The sequence below is a fragment of the Salvia splendens genome, chromosome 7 (genome assembly GCF_004379255.2).
Source record: "Salvia splendens isolate huo1 chromosome 7, SspV2, whole genome shotgun sequence".
Classification (NCBI taxonomy): Eukaryota; Viridiplantae; Streptophyta; class Magnoliopsida; order Lamiales; family Lamiaceae; genus Salvia; species Salvia splendens.
The window spans coordinates 4,305,650-4,329,670 of NC_056038.1; the positions used below are offsets into that span (position 1 = coordinate 4,305,650).

Consider the following 24,021-nt stretch of genomic DNA (forward strand, 5'->3'; position numbering starts at 1 on the left):
TTCTAATGTTCTCAGGGATTTTATGTGTGGTAAGATCAAGAAAATTAGGACCCAGATTTTATGATTTTTTTTTTTCTTTTTTGTGTTTTGAAGCAGATTTAATTACTAGGAGATTATTCAGAACTAATTATATATATATGTATGCAATTTTCCTTCATGCACATCATAGCGGTTGGTGTAACTAATTCTTTATATCATTGTTTTTCCCCTTCATATTCCCTTTTTTCATTGCTACTATGAATCTCCAATAGTTGAAGGAAAGATTGAATGCATTTTATTTAATATTTAAGATTTAAGAAAAAGAACTTATCCACTTTTCGGGAACACAAAGCCATTATTTTCATATTCATGTCATGTTTCGTAATCTATTTTAGTGTTATCAACATTGATTTTGTAGCCCAAAAACACATAGATTATGCATATTATAGATATGATATAACTTCATTTTAGTGATTGTTGAATGGATGAACCAATGGAATTATAAGATGCTACTACTACACAATTATAATGCGATTGTTGCCTTTTTATTCTATGGGGCTTTTAGTTTCAGAAACAAACTTTTTGATGGGATGGATAGCTAGGAATAGGATCCTATATTTCAAAATCTTGTTGATTTCATCTTTTATTCAAATTTGGACTTTCTTTGCATGTCCAGATATCTTTTTACAGTCGATGCAAGTTTCAGATATATACATTTTTTTAAATTCTTTTTCTTCTTTGTTTTTTCGGAAGTGTGTTAAATCCCCCTATTTTTAGGGCTCTGTAAAATGACTACTAGGTATGTGAACTTTTTGACATACAAATTAATGGGCAATACTTGTAGCAAACAGTATTTTAGTCCTTATACTCATATTTAGTTTTCATATTGTCATAGTTTGACCAACATATACACGATCCTACCAATAGTGTTTTTCTAATCCTAATATTTAGTGTGCTGTCTGAGAATAAAATACTTGAAAAAACGTCTATATATAGATTATTAGTGTACAGGATAATGTAACAGTGAATTTTTAAACTTATTAAATTATGATTTTGCATATAAATTATCGAAATATTGAATTTGTTCTGATTTTGTAACCGAGTTATATTAATTTGTTCTGACTTTATAATTTATTAAAATTTTGATTTTAACATAGCTTGATAACTTGCTTACATAATAGTATCGGGGCATCAACTAAAATTATGTCATGTTTTAGCAGCGAATTTCTAACAAGAAAATGTGTTTAAATCACAAAGCGGAAGAAAATATATTTTCTTGAAGCTGCTATAATGTTGGTTGGTTTACAATTTCAACTAGAAAAATAGGTACTACTACTATACGATTTAGTTATGTGTTGCTTGAAAAAATGCGAAAGAGCTAAGCATAAAGTAGGATAATAATAATAAAATGGAGAATTCTACTGATCCACGCCTAATGCCAATCAACCTGAACAACTTCGTAAATATATGGAAAACCGAAAGGATCCAATTCGAGCAAGTTTCCAATTCAAAAGCAAAACTTGTTGAAATTGATCCCAATTTTTCGATTCAACGTGTATCATACTAGAATCAACCGTCCATAGGATTCTACGATAGAAAGAAATAAAAAAGGGATAAACGATAGAATGCAACATTATGAAAATAATAAAATGAAATTGAAACCTTAATTTCTTTTCTCATTATGTTGGGGCCTAGTCTTCGCAAAGGAGTTATGAAGACAAGAATGTTGTTAAATAAAACTGAGGATGATTGCACTTGTAGTATTTAATATACATGGTTCAATTGGCATTCACAATATGTCATAGCTTGGCCATTTTCACTTTCACTTTCTTCTCTCTCTACTTAAAAACAATAAATTACTTTAATTAGGATGGGCAGATGATCTTCCATCTTTGCCCCTCTAACCAAGCTATAACTCAAAACCAACAACAATCAACACAAAATCAAGAATCATCAACTCATCTCAGCGTTACCGGACGACGGCGGTTGGGACGCCTGATTCTGTGTTTGATTCTCCGCTTGCGCTGCCCGCGCCGCCTTCTGTCTCCACGAATCTGTTCATCCGCTCGAGCAGCTGGGTTGCTTTCCTCTGTCCCCTCTCCGTCCCATGCTGCGCCAATTCAAGCAGCGGCCCCATTACGCCGAGTTCCTGGGCCTCAGCAAGGTATTGCTGGTCGCCCGAGCACAGGTGCACCAGCACGGCAGCCGAGTTCTCTTTATTCCTGGGTGAGCCGTTGCCGATGACGTCCACCAAAACGGGTACTGCCTCAGCGGCTCCGATGGCTGACTTTCCCTCAGGATGGCTGGACAGTATTGCCAGAATCGCGAGCGCTTCGTCCACCATGGTGCCTTGAGGCTCGGTGAGCAGTCGCATCAATGTGGGAATGACGCGCGCCCTCACGGCCTTACCCTTGTTGCCTTGGTATATGCACAAATTGAAGAGCGCTGTTGCGGCATCTTTCTTCCCCCTTTGGGTGCCTTCACTGAGGAGCGCCACCAATGGCGGAATTGCCCCTGAAGCACCTATGGTTACCTTGTTTTCGTCAATCACCGAGAGGCTAAACAGCGTGGCAGCAGCATTTTCCCGTGCTTCCATGCTCCCTTTCTTGAGCACATGCACTATACCAGGCACGGCACCAGAGGATATTATGCTTCCCTTGTTATCTTCGAATATGGAAAGGTTGAGAAGCGCAGTAACAGCATGCTCCTGTGTGCGGGAATCAGGAGTCGATAAAAGCTGGACAAGCAGAGGGATGGCGCCAGCTTCAGCTATAGCCACACGGTTGTCAGCATTACGCTTTGCAAGGAGGCGGATTTCACCTGCTGCAGACCGTTGATCTTCAGGGTTGTCGGATGTAAGCTTACAGAGAAGGGCTCCTATCTTGGAACGCTCTGCAGGGGAGCATGCAGATCCAGCCTTGGGGCGAGAGCTGCCTGGTCTCTTGGGTACTTCAATGCCGTTTGCTTCGCACCATTGTGCTATGAGACTTCGAAGAACGTAATTTGGCGTTAGAGCATTGCTAGTGAGAGCTTGCTGTGTCTTGGGACAGGTACTATGCCCTGCTTCCAGCCATTTCTCGATACACGACCTTTCATATGTCTGCAGGAGAAGGGATACACAAGTAAAAATCTAGTCATTTGATCATACAACTTTAGAAAGATTATACAGATGCATTGACACGTAAAGCACACATGATAGTGTATGAGGAAAAGCACGTGCGCGTGTGCGAGTGTGAGCATCTTGGGAATCTTTTATGATTGTGCGTCAATCATAATGAAATGCAGAGATCTGCAAAGATTTTCATGTATGCAATCTTCTCAATCAGAAAAGAAATCCACATACAAAAACAAATAGGGAATAAAATACTAAAAGAAAATCCAATAAAATCTGTGCATGTCTAAATCTGGGTCAGAGACCTAGTAAGCGACTTATCACACTTACAAGAGTGAGCAATTAACCATAAACCCATCTTCCTTATAGTTTCGCGAATCTGACGGATCCAGGGACGGATCCAGGAATATAAATGAACGGAGGCAAAATTATATGTATTGGAAATTTGAGAAGGGGCAAATATAAAGAAATTTCAAAAAAAAAATTACAAAATTGACAAAATAGCATATAGTAAAAATATTTGAGGAGGGGCATTTGCCCCACCTTATATTAAGGTGGATCCGTCCCTGGACGGATCTAAAATAAGCTTCAGAATGACACAAACAAACCCTCAACCAAAATCTTCAAATGTGCCAGAGAGAAAGAAAGATCCTTCAAAGAAGAGAGGAAGCTGCTTCCACTTAAATGACAGAAGCAAACTACTTCCACATAGGGGAGAAAAGGAGAACTTATACCATCAGCAGAGGATGGGGGAAGTGGAAATCCTTGATGGTAGGAAGTTTGCTATTGGCAACTCAGAGTTTATCCAGAGATAAAAGTTTTGAGAAAGGACAAAAAGATACACTGTTTTTCGTGTGACAATGAAGTATAAATGATACAACATGGAATACTATTGTGGCTATGAGTACAAGAATTTTTTTTTCAGAAACTTGGAGAATGACGGTCTGAAGTACAGAGAGCCTCAAGCATGAACATGGGCATGACTTCAATTAAAACAAAAAAAAAGGACCCGTATAGAGCTGACTCCAAGACGTTGTCATCTAGCTGTTACTCAAAATCTTATCAAAGAAGTTAAAGCATCTTATCATAATTCCATTATTTAGATTTATCAATTCAAAAGTCAAGGGAAATGATACTGTGGGTGCAAGGCAGTCAACATTGTATGTAGCCCTTACTGCATTGGAAGTAACTAGCAGCAGATGCATTATATTACCAGGCATCATTCAGAGATTAAACGGATGAGTATTTATGACAAAAGACTAGTCGAAGTTAGGGCACAGCTTTGTTCAGGAAGGTACCTGTCCTGTTGAGACAATGACAGGATCCTTCATCAACTCTAAGGAGATAGGACATCGAAAGTCATTTGGTATAACAAGGCTCTTCTGATTTGTCAGTACTTTTCCACCACTACTTGTTGGGGTAGAATTCTCAGCTGTGGTGGAATCAATATTCGGATTTGTTGTCTGCACAAATTCCTTAACTTTTTTTAACAGCATTGACATCTTCTCTATGCTCTCCTCTGGGTCTCCACCAGTGGCTCCAACCATCTCATGCAAAGCTAGTGATTCTTGAGTTAAGTCAGCAATACCACTAAGCTGTAGTCTGTCAACCAATCTCCTTAATACATCTATATCTTCTCCAGCGTCATTATTCTTGTTGTAAATACACATCAGATCCTCATACAGCTCAGAATCTGGTGCATCTACCCTTCCCTTGGCTCTTAGGAACTGAGCGAGAACAAGCTCAACCTGGGAATATTTAAAGATATACTTAGTGATTTAAGATAGTTCAGTAAGTCAAAGACTCAATGTCACATTGTTATACCATCAGACAACAAGAGTGAAATTTTTAAATCAACCCATAATTGGACAATGGAACTGAAAAAACAGAATACAGGGTTGCAGTAAATAACAGAAGTTCAAGAAATAATCTGAAGGATTATATCTTACCTGTTCCTTAACTTCATCAGATATGTCAAGTTTCTCAAAAGAAATGCCACTAAGAGCTCGTTCCAACTCAGCTGTCACTTCATGAAATCTATTCATGATTTGATCCCTCTCTAAGACCTGCATGCAAAGATACACTTGGGATTTTATTACATTTGGATGAACCAAAGTTCTGGTCTGTGCCAAACGTCAATCGCATTTAAGTTTTGAGGAAGGAGATCAAATAAAGAAGAACATAAGGCACGGCCTTCTGGAGGAAAACATGCTGCAAAGTTTCTCAAGTTAAATTAGCATTAAGAAAATAGGTAAGTTTCGTGGCTAGCAATTGAACAATTGTCTTTGATCAAGGGGCATATCAAATCCTTCGAGTATTCACCAATATCTTCCCCTTATTTTCTCTCATCTCATTCATCGAGATTATTTTTCTCCTGATCCATCGAAATTCTCCTAAGGTCCTCATATAAGCAAAAAGTAGATAAAACTTGGTAATGCAAGAGACTAACTATAAAAAACAGTGTTTTCCTTGCTAATTTGCAAACTTTATCTAGTTGTTGTAAAATTTGCAGTTTCCAATTAGTGACACTTTTGGACAGCTGGAGTGGAGAGTAAATTCATAAATGAAATGGCTAAATCGCACATGCCTTTTCAAATCCCATCCCCCAAGAATAACCAAGAGCAGACAAAAGTTGATGTTAAATACAATTAATTAGAACCATACTTTATGGGATGAATAGATGAAGAAGTGATTAGGAAGTAGAACGAACCAATTGCTTGATTACATTCCTGGGAAAGGAATGTATGCAGCTTCAATGTTTTCATGCTTTTATGTCAACAATTCCAAGTAATGTATTTGAAAAATGGCGCACGAAAGTCTGACATTCTTAAGCATATTTAGATAATCATCCTAAATCTTAGGGTAAACAGGCAGACTGAACAGATGCCCCTACTAGATACCAAAGTTTACTTAATCTACGTAACGTATGAAATAATAATAGACTTATGTGCAATAAATTATACATGTACAGATAGAGAGATTTTGACATTCTTAAAACATGCCTAGCGCCATGTATCTAGAAGAGGAAATGATTAAACAGATCTTGCATAACTTATCACGCCCCAAGAGGCATTATTATTATTATTATTATTATTATTATGTAGATCCACAAAATTTTATGGGAATCATGTGAATACCATCCATAAATCATATAGGGATCGTGTGAACATCGCAACTTTACTACAGGACAAACGAAATAATTTCCTTTTTAACCTATCATAATAACTGCAGCTAAAGTTGCCAATTAGTGAAAAATGACACGTCAAAATAATCTTGTTTCGAATTATGTTTCTTTCTCCAGTGCAACGGATTTTTGATGAGTAATACAGATTTGGACTCTTAAGTTTGACTAAGAATCAACTTTGTGGACTTCCCACATGAGACATCTTAACAATAACCACGATCTGACATGCTTACGCACTCCGTCTCCATCCAAGCTCAAAGGTTGAGTAAGACTGTATACACCCTAAACTATCTTGCAAAATAGTTCAACAAATTTCCTCAACTTTTTCACTTGAGAATTGGAGCGTAGCACATTAACACTAGTACATAAGGAGCGTGATAGCAGATTATGCAAGCTGACTCAGTTCAAAACACCTAGAATTGCATTTATCAAAACAAGTAAAGACCATATGATTTCTACATTGGATTTGTAATTTGGAATAGAATATTCCAAAAATGTGACGGCGTCCATTATTAGCAAGAAATTGCGGCTGTCTTCCCAAGGAATGGAGAGGCACCATTAGCACTTTACATCTGACTGTAGAGTTTCTACTGTCTCTCGAGCTTTCGATTCAGACTATCTTAGTGTGGATGTCTATAGCATCATTTCCTTCACCATGGTAGTGTCATTGTGGGGTATGGAGTTATGATTAATAGATCAAACAGAAAAATAGTGGAAAAGGATTGGAAAACTAGCTGTAAAACGTAGACATGACAGCGAAGCTGCAAACTTTAGGCGCATTTAACACGTTGAACCAAATTTCAACCGCCCAAAGCATATTCCAAAGAAATTGTGGCGATAACTACGCTATACACAGTTAATGCAAACAAGACCCTACCAACGGAAAGAGATTTTGCATGGACTCCGATCTCCAATTCAAAATGAAACTTTTTCAATTTGCTTCCTTCATTTTCTCCAACTAATGCCAGACTATCCTCTACATAAACAAGTAGTGCAACAGCCTCAAACACCATTGAAACTAGCATTTATGAGATCCAAAATCTGCCTCACCGGATCCTAAGAGATGGTACCAATAAATCCTTATTTGTTCTTACTAACAATGCTGGTTTGTTTCTAAAAACTCAAAAACCATCACTTTCAGATAAACCTATGAACAATTGTAGCCCAAACAAAAATTCAAGCAGATCAATCAAACAAACAAAAACAATCACTCACTGATCCAAAACCAAAGATAAACAAGGATCAACAAATGGCCCAAAACCAACACAAAAAAGAGCAAAAAACCATAAACCACGCCATACCGACCAGATAAATCTTACTCCCCTCGCTGCCAAAGCGGAGCAACTCCTTGGCCGATTCCAGCGCGCCTGCGAGCTCCGCCAGCGCTCTGATCGAATCCTCGGACAGCGCCTCCTTGCAATCGCGAATCTCTTCGAACATTGGGGTCAACAGCTTCAGCCGCCGAGCTAGATTGGTGTACTGCCTCTTCACGGAGGCTCGGTAGTCGGAGAAGGCCGAGATTTCGCCAACCAGATCGATCAGCTTTCGAGACAGCGCGGCCTTGTCGTCCTCGTCCATCGTCGGGAGATCTAGGGGGAATTCGTCAAGAAGAATCGGTGAAATTGAGAAGAAATTGGAGTCAACGGAGCGGGAGCTAAATTTGAGCTGGCGCTTGGTTGAAATAGGTAGAGAAATTCTCCATGAGAGAGAGAGAGATTTGTAGGAGAGAGAAAGTGAAGATCCCCCTCACTTTTAAGTTTTTAAGCTTGACGACAATGGTGGAAGTGAGGTTTTTTTTTTTTTACTTTTACTGCCTTTCCGATTGCCGGCTCAAATATTACGGTTACTTTTACTATGTTCTACTGCTACTAATATTCATTTCGTCTTAGCTACTCTTTCCTCGTGCAATTTATAGTCTCATTTTGCGTAGTCACAACAAATTACTATTTCCTCTATTCCATAATAATTGTACTAAGTGAGTTAAGTAAAAAATTAAAATAGTAGATAGATGAAGAGAGAATAAATAAAATGAGAAGAAATGTGTTGACTTTTACTAAAAAAAGAAATGACTCCACTATTATAGAACGTATCAAAATGGATGGAACAGAAGAAGTACTATTTATTTGACATTGTAAAAAAATGAAAAGTATTTAATGGAGTGTGAGTCTCACTTCTCCATATTGATTTTATAATAAATTGTAGGTCTAAGATTTATTTGCTCACTAAAATAAAAAAATATAGTAAAAAAATAGAACTTTAAATCACTTATAATCTGAAGCGATAAAATGAGATTTTTGTGTATAGTACTTTGAAAGATAGAATATTGGGATAAGAGCATGCGCAGCGGTGGCGTCCGTCGCCACCGCCGTCCGCGCCGCTGGCACGGACGCCATCCACTGCAGCTGCGCTCGCGCCGCTGGCACGGCGCTGCTCGATGTATCGAGCACGTCCGTGCCAGCGGACGCACACGTGGCGCGCTCCCATTCGTCAACGGCTCGACCGTTGCATTTAAACATTTTTATATTTTTTTAAAAAAAAAATCGGTTTTTATTAAAAAAACCGATAAAAAATAAAAAATAAAAATTCACTTCCCCAAAAAAATATATCCGTTTATAACCGTTTTTTACACCTTTTTAATTTTTTTTCATTTTTTTTACCCCAAAAATACACACTTTCATCTATAAATACCTTCATTTCACCCCAAAAATTCACATCAAACTACACAACTCTTATCATCATTCTCCAATATTCATTCTCATCTCCATTCTCTCATATCCATTTTCATCTTCATTCTCTCATACCCTACAACATCACTATGTCCAGCCAAGACGATAACCCTTCGGGCTCCCACGGTTGGAACCCCGAATGGTTCGGTTCACAACCGTTTCCTAGTCCGGAAACGGAATATTCGGCCCCTCCTCAAACCCAAGATTCGGCCGTTCCGGGTGGCTACCGTCCATACCCAATCGACGACCAAGGTGCCTCCGAAGGGCGCTACGGGTGGACACCGGAGCCTAGGCCTCGCGCCCCTTCCCAAATGCCGATTCCTCCATCTCGCGCCGGTGTCCGCACACCGTACTCACCGGCGGAGATGGAAAGATTGTTCAAGGCGTACTTGGAAATCTCCGAAGATGCGGTGGTTGGAACGAACCAATCCGGCGATCACTTTTGGTGGCGCGTCTCTAGCCGGTACAATGCAAACCGGCCGCCCGGAACGATCGAGCGCAACGAGAGTATGGTGCGCAACTGCATCGGCCGAGCCAACGAAGAAATTGGCAAGTTCAACGGCTATTTCATCCAGGAGTCCCGGAATGCCGGGAGCGGCCGAAGCGAGGTCGACATCATCACCGCCGCGCTGAGCACCTACCAATCCATGAACGGTAAGTCGTTCAAATATCTTAACGTTTGGCAGGAGACGCGGACGCACCCGAAGTATAAGGGAGGCATAACATCCTCCTCTAGCGGCTCCTCCAAACGATCAAGGTCGGTAGCCCTATCCGACTCCGGCTCGGAAGAAGTGGCTAGCCAACTCGCCGGAGCTAACTTGGGTAGCCCCAACGCCGGACCGAGCGGTTCCCAACGCCGCCCCCAAGGAAGGAAGAAGGCGGCGGCCAACCGTCGTCGCGGCTCGACTCCCGAAGCCACTCCCGCTCCCTATGTGCCACCTTCACCCCCGAACAACTCGCTGTGGATGCTCTTAAGCCAGTTAATATGGCCGATAGGTCATCTATGACCCCCACTCAACTTGAAACACACGAGACCATGATAAAAGGTCTCCAAAAACAATTGGGGTTGATCCCGCCGGATGCGTAGTCTTATTAGGAGTTTAATTATGTAATTTTTAATTTTTAGGATTTTAATTATGTAATTTTTAATTTTAAGGAGTTTAATTATGTAATTTTTAATTTTTAGGATTTTAATTATGTACTCCCTCAGTCTCGGGCTACTCGCTCATTTCCTTTTCGGCTCGGAGATTAAGGAATGAGTGTATAGGAAAGTCAAAAATGACGGCTGTAGGTGAAATTTTTTACTAAAAATGGAAAGAGTGCAAGTAACTTGGGACGCCCAAAAATGAAATAAGTGCGAGTAGTGCGGGACGGAGGGAGTATTTTTTAATTTTATTTGTAATTTGTAATATTTATTATGGTTTTTAAATGGATTTTAATATTATGGAAATGTTATTGTTTAATTGAATTTTATATTAATTGTGCTCGTCCTTGCGGAAGAGCACAGTTGTGGGTGTTGTGCTCTTACCAGAGAACAGGCATGAATAGTACCGCCCGGGCCCACAACCGTGCCGCTGGCAAGAGCACGATTGTGGATGCTCTAAATATCACTAAAGGGAGTAAATATCGCTAAAGTTAAAGGGAGTAAATAAATAGTACTAGAACTTTCATATTTTTGTGTATTGATTTACTTCTTTGAAGATAGAATATTGGGATAAATATGAGAAGATTTTGCTTCTTTAGTAGAGTTCGAAAGATACATTTTGAATTTTAAGAAAGGGGTGTTACATGCCAAATTATTGAATCTGAGCGTATTCCTAAATACTTGCTAAAATTAGTCCATCCATAACGCTGTTCCTATACCGTTCCTTAAACCACTATTTGAGGGCCCCACTATACTTTTTTACTCCATTCCTTAACTAAGGAACGGAACCTGCAACCCTTCGTTCCTTAACCGTTCCTTAACCGTTCCTTAAATTACTATTCATTCAATTTCATTTTTTTTTATTTCCAACCCAATTCAATTTAAATAAACACACTTTAATAAAAAATAAACACACTTTATTAAAAAACACACAACATTAAAAAAAAATTCAACTTAAACTTTAAAAAAATAAAAAAAGCACACAATTAAAATCCTAAAAACATAAAAAACACAAAATAAAAAACACATAATTAAACGTGGGAAAATAAAAAAACTACTCCGCCGGCGAATCATCCTCCGGAGGCGGTCGAGGTTGAGGGGGAGTCGGAAGGCCAAGTTGTGATGCCATATACACAATTCCGTTCCACCAGGCCGTGAATTGGGCGTACGAGAAGCGGGAAGTGTCCGCCATTGTGGCGGTCATGTACGCCACCATAAGTGTGTCCGAGCCTCCCCGCGAGCCCGATCCCGAGGCCGACTGGCTTGATTCGCCTCGGCCCTTCCTCGCTCTAGCCGTCTTCGCCGCCTTCGTCTCTTGCGGCCGACGGCGCCCACGGCTGGATCCCCCGTATTCGTCGGGCATTGGATCCCCCGTACCCCCAAACACCTGCGGTGTACCCTCGCTGGCCTCACCGGTGTCACCAGACGAGTAGCGGCCGCTCGCCGTGTGCTTCGTGCGCTTTGAGGTTGAGCCCGAGCTCGAGCGGACACCGCCGGCCCACCTTTCCTCGTCCTTGACGAGCTGCCAAATATCAACATATTTGAACTGTAGGCCGGTGTCCTGGTAGAAGACGCGCAAAGCCGCCCTCAGAATGTCGGCGCCCGAATCTCCGCTTTGGTAGTTCGCCGCTTCGGCCGCGTAGATGCCGCAAAATTTTTTGACCTGTGCGTCGACTCGGCCAAAGTGAGCACGGAGCATTGTATATTTGCGCTTCCGGGCCCCTTTCGGCTTAGTCTGGTGGTAGACATCACGGACCTTTTCCCAGAAGCACTTGGCGGCTTGTTGGTTCCCGACGATGGGATCGTACGAGACGGTGAGCCAGGCGGTGTACACCGCCTTAGTTTCTTCGTTGTTGTACGGATGCCGGCCCAGATCCTCCAGTTCCTCCTCCTCCTCCTCCTCGGGTGCCTCAGACGCAGCCCTAGAGCTTCCACCGCCTCGGCTTCCTCCCTGGGTGGGTTCTACGGGGATATCCTCCCGAATCTGGGACAAACCCTGAGAAAGCCGCGAGCCGGGTGGTCGAGCGTAGGCATCCACATCGAAAGTAGGTGGTTGGTACCCACCCGGCGTCGCCGACCCCTGGGTGCCCGGCGTCGACGACCCGGAACCACCTAGTGTGTTGTACATGGTCTCCCAATCGCCGAACGCGTTGAGATCCCACCCACCGGAGCCGCCACCGCCGTAATTCCCGTCGCCGGACATTTTGTGAAGGAGATTGAAATAGAAAATTGGAGAGGAATTGATGTTGGTTTAGGAAGAGTAGATGTGTAGTTGTGTGTGAAATGTAATAAATTAGGTGTATTTATAGAATAAGAAAATAAAAATAAAAATAAAAAAAATAAAAAAAGTTAAAAAAACGGTAATATGACCGTTTAAAAAAAAATTATAAAAATATATTTTTTTTAAAAAATTAATTATTGCGTCATCGCTGACGTGTCCCACTCGCGGGCCGGCGAGTGGGAAACACGCACGAAGTGGGGAGCGCCACGTCGCCCGAGCGCGTGGCGGCACAAGCCGTGCCGCGTTCCGTGCCGTCGGCACGCGGAACGGAATGGGAGCGGAACGGTGCGCCGCAACGCGTTCCGCGGCGAAACCGTTCCGGCGGAACGGCACGCGGAACGCCGGCGGCACGCGTTGCGGGTGCCCTTAGTAATTAAGGAAGTGATGACAGTATCAGCTAGACCGTCATCTAGTTGGACGTTGTTCAACTAAGTTAAACCTAGCTAACATTTGTTGGAAACGTGTGACATTTGAAAGGTTTCAAACCTTTCACTTTCTTGTCCTTTGGTCTTTCAACCTCCATTGTGTTAATTTTGTGGTTTATGGTGGTTAATTCCATGACCTTCCATGTCCACATTTGATGCCTATAAAAGGCATGGAGTTGTAGAGAGATGACAGACCAAAACATGCATTCTCGCTTCTCTCTCTAGTTACTACATCATAGTGTGCATCTTAGGAGCATTGTCTAGCTCGATTCTCGGAACTCCATCAAGTTCGCCGGTGCCTAGCGGGTTTGAGGTGCTTCTACATGCTATGAGGAAGTCATTTTATCTTTAGGAGCAATACGTCATTCCGTGAGCACTAAAACGACTAGGAAAGAAGTGATAATAAAACGACTAAAACGCGGGTTTGAGGTGCTTCTACAATGGGGTGCACTTGTCGTCCGCATTAACTGCACTTAAATGTATTAAATTATGTCATGCTTCAATAATTAGGATCGACTATTGAAACCATGACAAATTCTTTTTGGGCACATTAAAAATAGACAAATTTTGAATACTTGCCTCGAAATTTCTTAGCACTAATCAGCACATCAGCATTAACAATCTTACGCATGTGTTTCAGTAATCAACGCATTATTTGGGTACAAATCTAATGCAGTAGTATCGTCCGCAAATAGGAGTCCTGTTTTTCCATTTTAGTCTGTCCGTAAATAGAAGTTCCAGTTCACTTTTACCATAAATGCTAATAAGATCGCATCTTCTACTAAGTGAGACCCCTATTCCACTAACTTTTTTCCACACACTTTTCTTAACATTTCTTAAAACCCGTGTCACCAAGAAATGAGACTTATAATGACGGACGGAGGGAGTACTAATTAGTGAGTGATGCTAAACGATCATATTGCGATCACACACAATAACATTTATTATAGGTCTCTTTCTCGTGTCTTATAATTTTCTTCATGTGTAACTTCATCAATGAAACTAGTTTTATATTTAACAATATGCATGTTTGTTTTATCTAAAACAAATATCATTACTCTTGTTTCACTAAATCATAATTCAAATAAAAGGATAAAATGCATAATTACGGTGTTATCTTATAGTATCATTATTCGTAAAGATAATAATTAATAATTGACCTAGTACTTCAATAAAAAGGAATAGTAAGTTTTATTTTTTTGACCTCAACTTTGCATATATGCACCTTTACTAGTACTTTTACATTATGCAAAAAAAAAATACAGAAAGCAATTTTAAAATACTCGAAAGTTGTAGATTTATACAGCTGCAAATTCCCAGTCTACTTTCAACGTAAAATATGAAATAGTTTGTGTGTGTATAGATATAATAATGCTATATACCTCAAAAGGTATTAATTGCATTAGACTTTATAAATAGAAGTATGGTGGTGTGATGAGTTGGGTAGGGTCCACTTTAGGTCCAGCCCATGCAGATTTGCATAAGATACTACACTTCACTTTCCGAGAAATGCTCATCACTAAAATATGTATTAATAGGTAAAAATAATAGGTTTTGTTAATTAAATATGTCACCTACACAATTCTTACATAATTATACGTGAAAGAAACGGGTAATGAATATATGCTATTGCATGATTAATGTAATGAAAAGTGTAAGGAAAAACTCATTCGATTTTCAACTTTGATAACTAGCGTAATGGGAAAAAAATCAAATTTATTGATAGATTTTATAAACAATAAGCAAATAGTATTTCATATTTACATGTATAAAATAATCGCATTATGAAGTTCTTAGGTTTTCATATCACATGAGATACGAAAAATGTGGTGATATCGGAGCTATTATTTTATTATTATTGAAATTTTAAGATATGTATGAATAGAGAATAAATGAAGTTGTGATGATATATTTTCCTAACTTTTATTATAAAATAATTTGATTTAATTTGTGACACATATAGAACCGTTTATATTACACAAATTTCAGCTTACATATGGATTTAGGTTAAGGCCCATTATCTAATTCAGCCCAATCAAAATGGCCCGTTTACCCAATCAATATGGGTTTTTAAATTATGGATCCAAACCCATATTAATCCCAATGGGCTATCACACTTCTCTACTAATATTGGTAACATGGCTAGAAGTCGATTTTTTTGTTTAAAAAAAACACTTAATTTGAAATTTGGGATCCCATTTCTTGAACCTTCAGGCAAACCATGTCATCGGTTCTACAATCTAGTGAAATCTTATTAATTTACGGAATGCAATGGCAGATCCAAGTGGGGGTCAGGTCGACCGACCCATTCATTCTTCGCCAGTCGCTTATGCAAATGATGGATGTCGTCGTCCAACCATTACCTTTCGATGCCAACAATAATCTTGTTCAATGTATCATATCCCAGGAGTTTATTTTCTGAAACTATATTAACAACTCAACAAGCACTAATATTTTATTAGTTGTGTAAAAGAAGAAAAAACTACCGTGTGGGACCTCGACAGGTTATGCACAGCAAATATATAGATGCTTGTAAGATTTAGTATTGTGAACGTAAAAATTGAGTTTGAAAAATTGGAAGAAGAGTTGGTTATTTTGGAAAGATGCAGCAAATTGCGTTTAAATTAAAACATGGGTAGTGAGTGCTATCAAAGTGGGGGCGACTTTTGGGCAGCATCGCGTGACGATAGCGACACGCTTCTTGTTTTTTTGTGATAAAGTTTGCCCATTTACACTCTCCTCTCTCTCTCTCTCTCTCTCTCTCTCTCTCTCTCTCGTGATTATATATATATATATATATATATATATATATATATATATATATATATATATATATATATATATATATATATATATATTACTAGTATTTCATTTTTTTTATAGCACATCAATAAAACACAAAAACAATATATCGAGATAGTGATATTTACGGGAGTGTTGTGAGGGATTATCTGATGTGTCCAAATATGTGGAAATTTTTATGAACTCGGATTCAAATATTATAGTACTCGGTACTATAAATATTAAAAGTTGCAAATATTGTCACTTATATTAAAGTACTCCGTATTAATCAGGAATTATTAACTACTGTTAATTCTTAATTGCTTATAACCTTACAAAATTTGATCAAATCCGATTTATATTTCATATTTCAAAATTTAAATGATAAATCATGAAAAATAAAAAATTGCTGTCAATTGTCCCAATTTACTAATTTTGAGCCCAAAATGACATCGCTGAGTTGCCTATGTCGTCACATTAATACACATTTACGCCACTCTTCATGACAACACCAAATATTACATGTGTGCATCAAGTCAACATATAATTTGCATAAAATGATTATCATGGGATAATTGATGAATTTTTTAACTTCTTGATTTGTCATTCCAAATTTGAAAAGTACTGCAGAACTAATCAGAATTTGACAAAATTTCATAATTTTACATACACTTTAGGCCTATTGTTTATTTATGATTTACTTACTAAAAACAACACATTACCAAATAGTAATAATTGTGGTATCGCCATAAATAGGAAATATATGTTGAAGATTAAGAAATTTTAATTACATAATTTGCACGATAAATAATAGAAGGTTGATCGGCCATCTATGCTAGATTAAATGTTAATTTGAAGATGACTGAATCGCGAAAAAATATATCGAATCAAATTCATATGTGGACAAAATAAAATCGTTTCAAATAAAACTTTAGATGAACAAATATATTGGTGTGACGCAAGATATATAAACATAACACAATAATTATTGTAGAATCTAGAGAAAATTTCAAGAAGACAATGATGAGGGAAATGAACATAACATATTTCCTAATATATGTGTTGAGCGTTGTAGAGTAGCTTGTAATGTTTGCAAACGATGTGCATGGAAGTGATTGATTTTGGAGCGTAGTTAGTGGTTAATTAAATTCAAACCTAAAATAGATGGAGATGAAGAATAGTTGGAATTGTATGTTAATGTTTTACTTTTCGATTATCGGAAAGAAATTGACATGATCAATTTGTATCCAACTTTGAAAAGTGATGTTGAATTTGTGAAAATATAAAATCGTGAATGTGAATCATGGAGTATGTATGTATGTATGTATGTATGTAATGTAGTATCATATTGTCACCATTATACGCATTATGACTTTATGAATTCGTGCAATACCAAAATAAATTATGATGCTATCAACTTGTATGAGTCCACGTATGATTCATTAGGTATGGATTTTTATTTTTTTAGTTTGTTTTAGGTGTGAATTTTCAAGAGGGTATAGTGAAATGAGGCTCCACAAATCCAAAAAAAGCACTTAAGCAACGGCATCACCTATATACATATATAGAACAACTAGTTACGTGTGATTCATATATAGAACAACTATGCAATAATTGTGATTTAAATTATCATTTTTTGTTAACTTTGATCAATTCTACAATTTTAAAACCAGAATACAATATCATAGTACTAACCTTTTAGTTTTTTTACAATTGTTCCTCAATGATCAACGTCGAAATAAATATGACAAAATCAAATACTCCCTCCGTCCCTAAAATATAGATAACATTTAAAACGACGAGGGTTTTAGTGCACAATTGGTAAAGTAAGAGAGATATAGAAAGAAAAATTGATTAATTGTTGATGGATAATGAGACTCACCTCATTAGAGAAATTTTTTTTAAAAAAATAGAATTGATCTATTTTTAATTAAGGAAAGGAAGAAGTATGATATAAGGACAAGATGATTTTGTTTTAAGCAAAATGCTACAATTCAATTTTGAGTATTAATTAAAATAACGTTGTATTATTCGAAACAACGTGGTTTTGTTGCTACAATATCGTAGTAGTATATGACTTTGTCTTTCATGAGGATGTTGCAAAAAAAAGTTTAAAATTGTAATTTTTATATTCCAGATTCGAATTGACAAAAAGTTAATGAAAATTTGTGATTTAAATAATAATTTTCACATACATGTATGTGTGACATAAGTCTAAAAAATATATGTTACAGTGTCGGTATGTATATGTATATACGTATATGCATATGAGGTCATGTTAGGTTGATATTTTTTTTTGTTTAATTGAGAATTGAGATGTATTTTCAGTTACTCATCTACAACATTTTTTAAATGTCAACTGCAAGTAGATTATGTCAACTCAGGGGTATTATCGTCAATAGCCTGCACATCAAATGTCAGCAACTTATAATTGACATTATATGTGTATAGTTTACATGAATTGTATATGTAGTTGACATTATATGTGTGTAGTGTATATGTAGTTGACATGAATTGTACACATAGTTGACATTATATGTGTGTAGTTGACATAAATTGTATATGTAGTTGACATTATATGTGTGTAGTTGACAAAAAAAGTAAAAAAAAAAACAAAATAAAAAATAAAAAAATTGAAAAATTGAAAAATTTAAAATTTAAAAAAATTATTGAAAAAAATGTACCATGAAATTACCATTATACCCTTTCATTATTAATTAATCTAAAAATATTTTACATGTGACAAATTCTGGACCACTCATTTAATAAAAATGAGTGGTTAATAATGCATATCAATTCTCAATTAGGCTAAAAAAATTCAATTGTAAAAAAAATTCAATTGATCACAACCCTATGTATATGTATGAGTAATGTACATATTTGTATCATTTCACATATGAGTTTATGACATACATTAATAATTTGTATAGTACTTATTATTACACCACCACTACTACTATATACTATCACAATTTGTGAATATCTGCGGCTTTGCGCCAATAATTCAAATTTTGATATCTTGTGGGTACCTATAGGTGAAAATAGTAGGAATATCTTATGAAGTATTTATTCTAAACAAGTTGACAAATGTCGTATGCTTTTTAATTTGTCAACAATTGAAACAACTACTCTTAATTTTTAAATTGTGAAATTTACTGTGCCCATCCATATCACTAGCTAGCACAATTACATTGTATTAATTCTGCTAAAGCAGCACTAGTGAAAAAAAAACTTTTGACTCCTTAGCTTTTTTTGAGGTTATTATACTCTTTAACTTAAAAAATGATGAGATTCAATGTATCATACAGTCTCTATTTCAAACAATTCTTTCAAAATTAAATTAGATTTAACATGTGGCTATACTCCTACTTGTTTTTTTTCACATCGTATTCATATCTGTTTTAAAAATGAGAAAAATATATAGAATAAATGACTATTGCTATTTATCATAAAAACTATATTACCCACGCGTGCACAATTAATTTGGGTTTTTAATTTATACTCCGTACTACATTTTCCCCACTTTTTGAACTATTGCATGATTATACACCTCTACTTCACATGTGAGGGCATGACCTAATAATTAGTACATTAATTAAATACATCAAATGTTTGTACACGAAGTTGTACGGCATTTATCATTTCAAATTAATATCATAATATGGTAGAGGTGATCTAATTAATATCATTCAAATTAATTAGTGCATGCACATTAATGAAATACTATCAACTTCCATACTATCAACATCCAAGTTTTAAAAAAAATAATCTAAATTTAAAAAATAATAAGTTAATACCCAAAGTTTAGATAGTGATCTTTAAAAATAAAAAATCAACTTGTGATCAAGAACACATTAGTGACATTGATAGATGAACTTGTACTAACACATTAGTGACTAAGTTTTCGAGATCATAAAATGGACTTAATGAATTAGCATTTTTAATACATCTATATTCATAATTAATAAGAGATCTCAAACATTTTAGGCTATATTAGATACCTTCTCATAGCAACATAAAAAAGAAAAACATCATCCCACACTTTACAGTCAAACATAAATAGTACTACTCGACATCTCATGTGCAACAAGTTACAAAACCAAAATTAAAGGAATGATAGAAGTGCATGTTTTTTTTAAAAAATTAACTCTTATATAAGGTAGGAAATTACAAATAAACTCATATACTATAAATAGGAGGAAATTACAACTAATGTCAAGAGGGCCCGAACTTGGCACCTCATGCAATAATGTCTAAGCTCCTTGTCGCTAAGACAAAGGCTCTAGACTGATAGAAAGTGCATGTTCAACATGAACCAATTTTAATAATGAGAGTATAAAAGAAAGATGGAACATCATTTTTGGTCCACGAACTCTGCCAAAGCATCATTTTAGGCCCGTGAACTTTGAAAATATCATTTTAGGTCCTTGAACTTTGAGTTAGTATCATTTGAGGTACTTTTTACTATTTCCAAGTTTTTTTGGATGAAAATACCCTTAATACCTTAAAGTGTATATATTTTAAATAAATTTATCATATACTCATAATTTTTTATAAATATCTTTACAATATATTTTTGAAAAATTTTCTAAATATAATTTGACCTTAAATATTATCACTTAATTTTGTGACATGCAAGTAAAATTGCTTCTTCAATTTTTTATATTATTTTTTTTAAAAATTGAATAAAGAACTTTTCTTTAATAATAAAAAATTGAATAAAGATCTTTTCTTGCATGTCACAAAATTAAATGATAATATTGAAGGTCAAATTATATTTAGAAAATTTGTCAAAAATATATTGTAAAGATATTTATAAAAATATCTTTATTCAATTTTTTATTATTAAAGAAAGTTCTTTATTCAATTTTTAAAAAAATAATATAAAAATTGAAGAAGTAATTTTACTTGCATGTCACAAAATTAAGTGATAATATTTAAGGTCAAATTATATTTAGAAAATTTGTCAAAAATATATTGTAAAGATATTTATAAAAAAATATGAGTATATGATAAAAATATATAAACTTTAAGGTATTGAAGGTATTTTCATCCAAAAAAACTTGGAAATAGTAAAAAGTACCTCAAATGATACTAACTCAAAGTTCACAGACCTAAAATGATATTTTCAAAGTTCACGAACCTAAAATGATGCTTTGACAAAGTTCGTGGATAAAAAATGATGTTCCCTCTAATAAGAAAAGCAAGATCCACATCTCTAAAAACGGAGCTTCTAGGCCCCTACCATAGCTAAGATCAATCATTTGCAATAATCAATTAAGTTCAAGCAATAACTTTTTTAAAAAAAGGGGGATAAGTAAATTACACACTACCTATTACCGTATGTCCGTATCTATGAATTTTAATAACATTAGTGATTATTAAATGATAAAATAATTTAGTATTTATGTAAAATGCTAATGATAGTAATAATTTTTCTCGATCAATGCGTAATAATAGTATGGAATTAGAAAATGTCTTGTATAGTAAAATTTTGGTTTACCTTATTTATGGTTGTCAGGCCAAAAGTTGAATGATCGGCTGCGCAATTAAATAAAGAATCCAAATAATGACTAATTTTAATGCGATTAATTGACCTCTTCATTAAAATGGACATGAATTTGAAATGGTAGGATGCTTCATGCTACCACTTAATTCAATTATACTCCTATTAGATTTCCTTTTCTTTTCATTTTCTGTTTATTCCAAATTTTGTTTTCAAATTCGGTTAGTTAAAGTTTGATATTTGATTTGGTGCCAATTGCCAAACCACCACATTACCTTGTCTAGCTATATTACATTCTTTCTTAACTATATTTGTGGCCGAAATCTTTATTATAGTAATACATTTACTGAAATGTTTATTGCATAAATTTATAACAATTCTACAATATATAGGTGACCATACATATATTAATATACTAAGTATTGAGTAAATATATCTCGTGACCTAAAGATTAATTATAACGATACATTTGTTGAAATGTTTATTGCGGAATTTTTTTTAACAATACCACTATATTACATTATTTTATAACTATATTAGTGACCTAAAATTTTACTATAATGATACATTTATTGAAATGTTTATTGCGTAAATTTTACACAAAATCCGCAATATACTAATGATAATGCCTCCATTGAAATATATATTGAATAAACCAATCTTCACCTTAATAGACATTTATATTTATTTCAATTGTTTCAAGATTATACAAAGTAGAAATGTGAGAGCAATAGGCAACAAAGTTGAAGAAAATAGGAGTAGTTATATTTTTCTTTTCTTTTCTTTTTCTTTTAATAACGAGATATATTTGCGAATCACAAAAGCAAACAAAACACACAAACATTTCTCCTTTATAAAAAAATAATAACAAACGACAGAAAGGAAAATAAATGATTATTTGGTCCTAACTCCAACATAGCCAATGCCACTTGTCTCCCTACTTTTTCACTTCATAAATCTACCTATTTTATCTTTAGAAAACACCAAATAGATTTATATATTATTCAATTCTATCTCATTCTCAAAATTTCAAATTTCCTCACCAAATTACCAGAACCAGGCACAGCAAAATTTATAAATCTCCTCACAATAATGATAATATCACCTATGTTAACCACACACACAGAAAGCCTAAATCAATCAAGAACACAATTTTCAGAAGAATTTCTGCTCTATATCAGTAGAATGCCACTAATTCAAGAAAAAAAACATCCACAAAATAAAAACAATCTGTGTAGTGTAGTATCATCAAACACACAGTAGCAAACTACTAATGAATTTCAACTAGCTCAGAACATTACAATTTTTTACACTAATTTGTTGGAGAAGAAGGCAATGGCAATACCTGCTTTGTCTGATTGTGAATCTTGTCTCTCACATTAAGAAATTTGAGAAAAGACCCATCTTCCAAAATCGAATCTTGCTGAAGATTATGGTCGATGATTCTCCGCTCCGCCTCCTCCTGCGCCAGCCTCCGCAGCAGCTTATCCTCCGCGTCCCTTAAAAATTTGAACTTTGGCGGCGGCGACGACCGCAGGCGACGGAGCTCCGCCTCCGGGAGCGACTCGAACAGCGGGTTGATGATCCCGTGGTGGCTGTAGCAATCCAAAGTGGCGGCGCCTCCGCCGTCAACGAAGAGATCGCTCAAGCTTCTTGTTCTCGACCCCTTTCTTGATCTCTCATCTTCTGATAATTCCAAATCTTCCTTGCTTTCCTCTTTGATAGTGAAGAGGAATCTCGGTGGGCCGCAGAGATTGTGCACCCTCATCAATTCTGCTTCAATTCCTTCTTCGCATTTGAGGGCAAGCTCTTTGTTTCCCCCAATTTCCAAATCTTGGATTTCTTGGTGGTTGTTTGCTGGATTTGTGAGTTCTTGGCTGCTGCTGTTGCTGTTGCTGTTGGTGAATGATTTGGGCTTTCGCCAGCAGAAGAGGAGGCTGAATTCTTGCATTTCTTTGGCGGTGGTGGTGGTGGAGAGCTTCTTCTTCCACCAAAGGAGGTAGTAAAGCTCTGCTACAAGGCCCATTAAAATGCAGCCAAACACAAAGCTCAAACCGATCCCTAATCCGCTGAAAGATCCCATTTTTGGTATGAAAATCTCACTCTCGAGTCATGGGGATTTTCTGCCACCGGAAATTGAGAAAACTTTCCAAACTTTTCCCCCTAAAAAATATCTACAAAAATATACCTATTGCTATGGCTATAATAAGACGACGGCTGGAAAAGGAGGAGTAAACAAGGAAATTACATTTATACCCCCAGAAATTGCATCATCTTCAAATGTAGCACAATTGTAGAGAAGGTGAATGATGAATTGCCTGAGCGACACGATACACCGAAAAAGGGAAATGGAAAAAATCTGACTACCTTTTAAACAATTCTACATATGATGAACTTAGAAAAGCAATATGAATTATGAATTCATCGTTGTTGTGAGAGAAGAAAGTTTTTTAACATGAAAAGAGGGATTAAGGTTTGGGGCAAGAGAGAGAAGGAAGTAAGAGTTGGAAGGGTCACATCTTGTTGGCTGGAAATCTCACATGGGATGGGAAAAGCCAAAAGCATGGATTAATGTAGAGAGTATTTGCAGTTGAAAGAGCTTCGCCATCCCCAACATAACTGTACTTCTTTTATTACTCGCTTCGTCCCATAATAGATGTCATACTTAAGGAATTTAGTACCAGATTTTAAGAGGTGTTGTTTTGTGTGTTAAGTGAAAAGAAAAAATAATATATTTAATGTAAGAGGAAACTTTTTCTAAAAAATTAAATGTGACATATTTTGTGGGACAAATTAAAAAGGAAAGTGTGACATTTATTATCGGACAGAGGGCAGGGAGTACTATAATACTACATGACACATTCGTTTTTAGTCTATCTCGTA

At 36.3% G+C, this 24,021-nt stretch overlaps 1 protein-coding gene and 1 pseudogene across 1 annotated transcript; both read right to left on the reverse strand.

Annotated features, from left to right (window-relative positions):
• Positions 1 to 1,705: 1,705 nt before the first annotated feature.
• LOC121741977 lies at positions 1,706 to 8,104 on the reverse strand (annotated as a pseudogene).
• Positions 8,105 to 22,290: 14,186 nt separating this feature from the next.
• Positions 22,291 to 23,710, reverse strand: LOC121742414. Its single transcript, XM_042135548.1, has one exon. It carries the CDS (start codon positions 23,219 to 23,221, stop codon positions 22,451 to 22,453), a length of 771 nt encoding a protein of 256 aa, XP_041991482.1. The 5' UTR covers positions 23,222 to 23,710; the 3' UTR covers positions 22,291 to 22,450.
• Positions 23,711 to 24,021: the final 311 nt, after the last annotated feature.